This window comes from Musca domestica, unplaced genomic scaffold (genome assembly GCF_030504385.1).
Source record: "Musca domestica strain aabys unplaced genomic scaffold, Musca_domestica.polishedcontigs.V.1.1 56, whole genome shotgun sequence".
NCBI lineage: Eukaryota > Metazoa > Arthropoda > Insecta > Diptera > Muscidae > Musca > Musca domestica.
Window position 1 is genome coordinate 1414652 of NW_026712356.1, and position 8468 is coordinate 1423119.

The 8468-nt window shown below is 38.5% G+C and overlaps 1 protein-coding gene across 1 annotated transcript in view; it reads right to left on the reverse strand.

Annotated features, from left to right (window-relative positions):
- Window positions 1–8042, reverse strand: part of LOC101895435 (homeotic protein labial) — a 70039-nt gene extending 61997 nt beyond the window's left edge. The window contains exon 1 of the mRNA XM_059128642.1: window positions 5836–8042. Coding sequence (XP_058984625.1) covers window positions 5836–7201 — 1366 coding nt within the window. The 5' untranslated portion in view covers window positions 7202–8042. The remainder of the gene's footprint in view (window positions 1–5835) is intronic.
- Window positions 8043–8468: the final 426 nt, after the last annotated feature.

The following is an 8468-nucleotide window of genomic DNA, read 5'->3' on the forward strand; positions in this document are numbered from 1 at the left end:
AATAAACGCCGAATATTGTCGCGAAAATATTCTGGAGGCTGTATTAAAGCCTTGGGCACGCAAACATTTTGGCCGCAAACCATGGACATTCCAACAGGACTCAGCACGCGCCACTCAAGAATGGTTACGAACTGAGGTTCCTCGCTTCATTTTCAGCGCACAATGGCCACCAAAATCTCCGGATACCAATCCGTTGGACTATTTTGTCTGGAGTATTTTGGAAAGCAAGGTTTGCACAAAAACACCAAAGGGTCGATCACCTTCTATCTACCCACGACCTGAATCTACAGAAAACCTCTTCCATTTAGAAAATTTTACTCTTGGAGCTGTTTTACTCTTGTACAGGGTGAGATAAAATAACAACAAATTTCAGCGGTTCTACATTCCAACTTTAATAATATCTTCGTCAGATATTCCATATATGGACGACTTTCTGCAGGTCTCGTGGAGATAGAATGGTTTCTTCAGGTTTTTTTTTATAAATGGAAGAGGATTTCTGACTATCTCCCAGACCAGGAGTATTCTAGACCTGAAGCTAAGTTTGTTCTTCTATACAAAATTTCCTACAGATTATCAGTCTCGCAACATCTCCTTGCAAATCCAGTCTTCCGTTCATTCATCGGAGTTTTCTGTCCGCCATGCTGTTCCAGCTGTAACCAAGTATTTGCTTCTGCTGCCGCTGCCTCTGCTGATCACTTCAAAACTTACTTGCCTGTAATAATCGAACACGCATGCCAATACATATTCAATGCTACCATTTCTGATCATGATAACTGATTATTTCAAAACTTTTTTCCTGCTGCTTTTAATTCGAAACTTGCTCCCTGTTCGAACGACAACAAAGCCATACTAGCTTGGGAAATGCCAACAAAAAAACACAAAAATTACTACAACCAACAATTCATTCTATAGCTTCTTTTCATCATTTGTATCCAAATGGGGGATGACATGACAGATGAAGCGTACAAGTTTGTGCACAGTCAGACACCAAGCAAATAAGAAAAGTACAAAAAAAAATGATAATAAAATTAAAAGAAAGGAATAAACAAAATTAAATATCACTGGGGAGAAGGTATTACGACTCTTTTCTCTCCCTCTCTCTCTGGTTATAGTGTGACTGGATTTTCAAAGGAGCAAAGCAATATCGGAATATTGGATGATTCTAACTGTAGCAACGATTCTATAAGGATAAAAAAATTACTAAGTCAGGGTTTTCTACAACCTATTTATCGAGGTTCCGCTGTAATTGCAATAATTAGTCTTACGCATAATCTGTAGCGGGGTTTTTGTATGAATGCATGCACGGTATGTTCAATACCGTACGCACAATCTTGCCATAGCACAAGATAAACGAATGAACGAACGGACGGACGGACACCATCAACGAACGTTGTAAAAACTTTCATACAAGGCAATGTGAATGTAGCTCCCAAACTATTGACGGACTGGCTGGCTGCCCGGCCAGCATTCGACTCCAAGAGCAGTAAGTTATTCACTTACAAGCTCTACTCCTTACAGTGTTGCTTCTGCTTGTTTCTGGCTAATTTTTTTTCTTTCTGTATTGTCTTGGCATTTCAATAATAATTTTTTCTGACAGCCAACTTGACTTCCAGATCAGTAACAATTTTAAATTGTTTATTTGTTTTGTTTGACTTGGCTTGTTTGACTCATGATGCGGTTTAAAGCCAATCCAAAAACAACAACAACAACAAAGAATAAAGAATAAACGACGACAATGGTTAATTCCAATCTAAAAGATGAATAAGAACAACAACAAAACTTCAATACTTATTGCTTTTGTTGTTTGTTTGCCTCATTCATTGACGATGGCGTCTGTTTGGTTCGGTTGACAGTCTGGCCTGACTGTGTTTTGCAGCAGCGCAGTTGAATATTGAAATATCAGTAGGATGACATCTTTGTTTTCTCCTTCTTCTGATATGGGAGTAATGTAGTAATGACACTTTTCAGTTACGACATGACAAAAGTGAAAAAAAAACGAAGACATTGACATTGCTAATACGAAAATGAAGGTATGTGGAATACAGGGATGCATACTGACTGACTGACTGTTCGCTCGGTCGCATCATCTCCAGATGCACTCAAGATAAATAAGAATTTTGTTTTTTTACGATAGACGTGCAGGTATAATTTTATATTGAGGGGTTATGAAAGATTTCGCAGAGTAAGAAACCTGTTGGATTTGTTAATAGAGCTTGATGGTATGGAAATAAGCTATACCTAATATAAACAATGACTCACTACTTTAGAGGTCGACGTGAAAAAAACCTGGACATGCATAGGCAAATTTTGTTCTAAGCCATTACAATAAACAAATGAGAAACATGAAAAAAATTCGGTGAATAATGTAGCTAAATTAATGAAAATGCCGAATATATGGGGGCTATATGAAGACATGGACCTGCACGGACAATTTTCTGTCATAGGCTGCAATATCAATTACGAACTTTAAATACCAAATTTAAAACAATTTCATTGAATAATGTCGCTAAAATCATCAAAATACCGAATATCGGGGGGTACTGTTATATGGGGGCTATACTAAGACGTGGACCTGCACGGACAATTTTCTGTCATAGGCTGTAGTATCCATTACGAACTTCAAATATCATATTTGAAATAGTTCCGGTAAAAAATGTCTCTAAAATCATCAAAATACCCAATATCGGGAGTTCACGTTGTATGGGGGCTATACGAAGACGTGGACCTACATGGTCCATTTTCTAAGCTATGCTGTAGTATTCATTACGAACTTCAAATGCCAAAATTGAAATATTTCGGTGAATAATGTCGCTTAAATCACCAACATACCGAAAATAGGGAGGTACAATTATATGGGGGCTTTATCCAAAACGTGTGCCTACATGGTCTATTTTCAATACCAAAAGTCCTGGAGACACAACATACATTAGTGTAAAATTTTATCAACCTACTTCATTTCCACAGACGGGCAGACGGATAGACGGACGGACATCGCTAAATCGACAAGGGATTTTATGCTGATCAAGAATAAACAGGGTGAGATGAAAAGACTGCAACCAACTTCAGACTGCTGTCATTTTCAAGCCACTCGTCCGACAGCTGTTAAAATTATTCCAGTGACAGCTCATTATATTGTTTACAAGCGTACAAAAGCATTTTGGTCAGAATTTTCCAAAAAAAAAAAAAAAAAAAGTTATTCGCGATGGAATTCAAGCGTGATAGTGTGATTTCTTTATATTTGGCTGGAAAACTACAAGTGGCTATCGTTAGAGCTCTCCAGCATTTAAATGTGAATAAATCTTTTATGTCTCGTACCGTCGCTCGTTATCGTGATACTGGTGGCGTACACCGACGTCGGAGGAGTGGACGGAAGAAAACAGAAATATAAGCAGAAATGGTTCGAAAAGTAAAGAAGCGACTTGATCGAAACCCGCGTCGCAGTGGTCGAAAAATGGCTCGAGAGCTGAACGTATCACAATATTCCATTCGGCAAATATTGAAAAATGAGTTCGGTGTAAAGCCATTGAAATTCCAAAAAGTGCCAGAACTTACACCGCAACAGAAAGAAAATAGACTCAAAAGAGCTGAAGAGTTGCTTCGCTTGGTCGAAAGTGGTGAACTGCCGAATTTGGTTTTCTCCGACGAGAAAACATTCATTGTCCAGCAGTTTGTAAACAAACAAAATGATCGTGTTTACTTGCCAAAGAGGTCTGCGGAAAATGTGTGCCTTCGGTTGGCCACCAGAACTCAAGCGCCGGCCATGTTGATGGTATGGGCCACCATAACAGCCGATGGTCGCTCTCCGCTCGTATTAATCGGCCGTGGTATCAGAATAAATGCCGAATATTATCGCGATAATATTCTGGAGGGTGTATTAAAGCCTTGGGCACGCAAACATTTTTGCCGCAGATCATGGACATTCCACGCGCCACCCAAGAATGGTTACAAAATGAGGTTCCTCGCTTCATTTCTAGTGCACAATGGCCACCAAAGTCTCCGGATACCAATCTGTTGGACTGTTGTGTCTGGAGTATTTTGGAAAGAAAGGTGGGCACTAAAAAATACCAAAGTGTCGATCACCTCAAGCAAGCGCTTCGCCGAGAATGGGCCAAAATACCGCAGAGCAACATTCGGGCAGCGTTTGACGGTTTCATTGGCCGTTTGAAGGCCATAATTCGTGCCAAAGGTGACCAATTCGAACGAATCTAAAATTATTCTAAAATTTAATGCTATTTTCGACATTTTTGGCATTCATTCAATCGATTAAAAAAATGTAAAAATTATGGCGTTTGACTTTGTAGCAGTTTTTTTATCTCTCCATGTAGATAAAATGACATCTCCTTTTATTCGGTATTTTTATGATTTTAACAATATTTTCTAATGTATTTTTTACTTATTTTTTTAATTTCCAAATTATTTTCAAATGGTGAAGGGTATTCAATATTTGGCTCCAGCGAACTTACTGCTTGTTTACTTGCATTTTTTTATTTTAAAAATCAATCGTCACGGAATTTTGACTGCCATTTTTTTGTGAAATTATTTTGCATGTCAGCACTAAAGCACGGTAACATTTTTGCAGAACTGTTTTGCATTAATTCAGAAACGAACCAAAATACCAAAATGAGTTGAGATCTAATTGGGCTTTCTTTATGAATCTATATATTATCAGTGAGAGGTTGTTATAATTATGAACACAGATTACCTTCTACTATGATTTAAGCCTTCTCGAAGTCATAATATGCACTCTATAGCCATCAAATATATTTCAAGATGTCACCTACAGCAGAAAAAATATTAGTTCCATCCCATTTCTTAATTCGGTGGCTCTAAGTCGTTATACGTATTCAATAACGATCGCAAATTTCCAATATAAACATATATTTTTATGAATAAAACTGCAAACCGACTACCGCCTTACCTTTGTCTTTTCATTAGTACTTAGGTTTGTATGTGAAAATTACATCCATGATTATACGAATAATTGAGAACTATAACAATAATGAAAGTATGAAAACATACGTTGAAGAACCTGAAAGCATCCAACTCCAAAATTTTATTCGGGAAGTGTAAAAACAGAAATACTAGCATTATTATTTTATTTTGTTGATACGAAAAATTCGACTTTGAATGTGAGAATTGAACCCCCTTCCTTTATTATTTGTCTCATCCATGATCCTAAATAGTGAAGTTCATCTATAGATTAGTAGTAAAGAGCTAGAATTTGATTGCAGGTGTTCAGACAGAAAATATGGATCAGTTTTTGCTTCACAAATTTTCTGATTTTTTATAAAATATTTATTTGTTATGTTTCAATTAAACTTAACACAAATATGTACTATATTCCAATACAGAAATCTATTAGAAAACTGTTGGAAAAAATCGTAGATAAATATACTATTTCAGAATGTAGAATTGAAGTATTTTGCATGATTGCATTTTCGCTGCAACGTTTTATTATTGAGAAATTTATTTGGATTTCCTTAAAGCTGCCGAAGAAGATATAATTTAAGTCGATGAAAAATTACACCTTACCTATACAGTTGATAGGCCCGGCAACATCAACACGTTTTCGTATACCAAATTAAATCAGGCGGTACTTTTTGCCAAACGTTTTTTTTTTTTTTCGAATTTGATCATACCTTTATGATTCTCCACAAATTAATTGTCACATGATCAATTATATTGGTTATTAATTTGTTAATGATGTTTCTAGCTCATGACTATTTTTTTAATATTTGTTTTCATTTCCTGGCAATTGATGCCCAAAATCATTCTCCCAGTATTTGATATTATAATTCCAATGCAGTATCTCACGAAAAAATCCCTCGCACTTACCTTGTGGTTTCGGCACATTACGTTTCAATTGCATCCACTTGTATGTGGGCAAATTTCCCGTTTGATTTGGTGACTTGGCTTGTCCAGCCGCGGCATTACCCACAGAACCATTCGATGATGCGGACGATGTTGCTGATGATGACGAGGACGATGAGGATGAGGTGGCGGCAGAGGTGTTTGTTACAATCGATGATGTTGTGGTTGTACCCCCGGGAGATACAACATGCTGTGATCGTGAACTATTGACAGTGGGTCCCGTCATACAACCCGAAGATCCCAGGCTATTGGGCGATGAATGTTGTTGCATTAGACCGGTCTGTTGATTTGCCACCATACCACCAGCAACAACAACATTGTGATGTGTTGCACTGGAGGAGGATAGATGTTGATGTTGTCCCGGCATATTGTGTGAATGTAAATGTGGATGCATTTGATAGGTATCGAGGGGTAAACCATTTGCATCCAGTCCATGGCCATACCCGCTGGCCATGCTGTGTTGATGGGAGTGGTGATGATGCCATAGTTGTGGAGAAGTCTGTTGATTTCCGGATGAGGCCGATTGCTGGGCGTTCATATGCATCAGGCCGTCATCCAGACCATATTGGGAATGTAAAACCGAGGCATATTTTTCCTCGGCGGCCATATAGTTGACCTGTTGATGGGGTGAATTTTGATTATAGAGACAATCCAAATTGGTATAGCTGAGACCATTTTCGGAGCTTATTATGGGCGGATCTGTGCTGGCATTTTGTGTAGCCTGACCCCCGGTGGTATTGGCTGGAGTTATGGGGGAATTGGTACCGGCCGGTGGTACTGTGGCATAATAGGCATGCCCCGAGTCGGTGTCATAGTAGACTGCTTCACTGGGTGACTGGCTGTTGGTGGAGGGATGAGTGGGTGTGGCGGCGGATAAGGTATTCGAGGTGGTAATACCATATTCTGCAGCTGTGGGGCTGAAGAGATGAGAATGTGTTTGGCTGGCATATAACGGCTGGCTGTGATGGCCAGCGGACGGTTGGCTGGGTGGCGGTGTTAATTGGGGCGGATGTGGTTGGCCATGTTGATGATGATGTAATGGTGGAGTTTGCTGTGTTTGCTGGTGTTGTTGTTGCTGTTGCTGCTGATAGTAATTTGGTGAGGTACCATCGTAAGATATATAACTACTGTTCAGGGCATGTGGTGGCTGCTGATGGTGCATCATGGCGCCATGACCCATTACCGGGGTATTGGGAAAATAGGCATTTGTATAGCCATTGGCGGCGGCCGCTGCCACCGATGTCATATCGGGCGCCACTGCCCCAGCGGCATGATAGGTGTTGGTGTGATGAGGATGATGATTGCCGTACATGCTGGTTACGTCCATCATGTTTGCTAACAACCAAGAGCGGGGGCGACAAAGCTCGATGTCGGCTTCGGCTTCAACTTCTAATGGAAGTGACAGGCAGGAGTGGGTTGCACTATTCCCGAGTTCACTTGGCTAGATTTTTGATTTGTATTGCTTTTTTTGGTTTTTTTGATTGACACTTTTATTTGATTTGTTTTATCTTGATTGTATTTGTGCTTCACTTTTGCACTTGTTTTTGATTTTAACACTTTATTTTTGGCACATGTTTTTGTTTTGAAGTTTTCTTTTTTTGCTTTATTTATTTTGTAACCAAAATATCCACAAGTTTTTAGTTACAAAAATTTTAATTGTAATTCCATTAACAAAAATAACGAACAATATCAACACCGTCGCTTCAAGAGAATTTTTATTTGAATTAATCGAGGAATTTTTTACAATTTCTTTTCAATCCATTCGAACGCTACACAACGAAAACTATTCAAATACCGCAGAATTGTCTCTTTTCTAACGGAAAAACTAACTAATGAACGAAGAACGTACGTTTGTATTTTTCGGAATTTGACGTGCGCACATTAACAACTCAGGTTTGTCGTCCCGCGTGAGGGCAATTCACAACTGATTCATAATCAACGAAACGTAACGCAACGCTACGAGTGAGACTGACCCTAGCCTCGAATGTGTAAGAACAAAGAGCCCAACATAACAAATAATCATGCTATTTCATTCACTCCTACGAGGGATAGGGCATAAAAAAGAAAAACAACTACCACCATTCTAATGCCTTGCTTGGTTCATATTGTTGTTGATATTGTTGGTATGATGGTGTTTGCCTGGTGGTGGCATGTTGTTGACCAACTCATAACTCCGCCTATCGTCGTATGTGTGAAAGAGCAAAAAATAATTGAAAATATAGTCGTTCTCTTTTGTCTCATTTACTGCCGCCATTATTTCTCTTTTATTTTATCTTAAGTTTAACAGTTTATTTTCTTTATATGCGTAGTACCTTCCTACCTCTGGCATGATTTACAAAATTTAGTTTTGACCGCTTTAGTATTCAAGCTTTAAGGCACTTACCACTATTTTTATTTATTTATTTTTTTTTTTTTTGGGTTTTGGCATAGTTGCATGACAGCAGCAAAACAGCAATGCCAATGGAGGAAATAGCCGTAGTCGTACTGGATAAAATGTGTTGTTGATTTTATTTTTGTTATGTTTTGAAAGTTGTAGCGGAAATCTTTTAATGCAGTAGCTTAACAATGCAGCATGTAACGCTATGTGTTTCTGATAT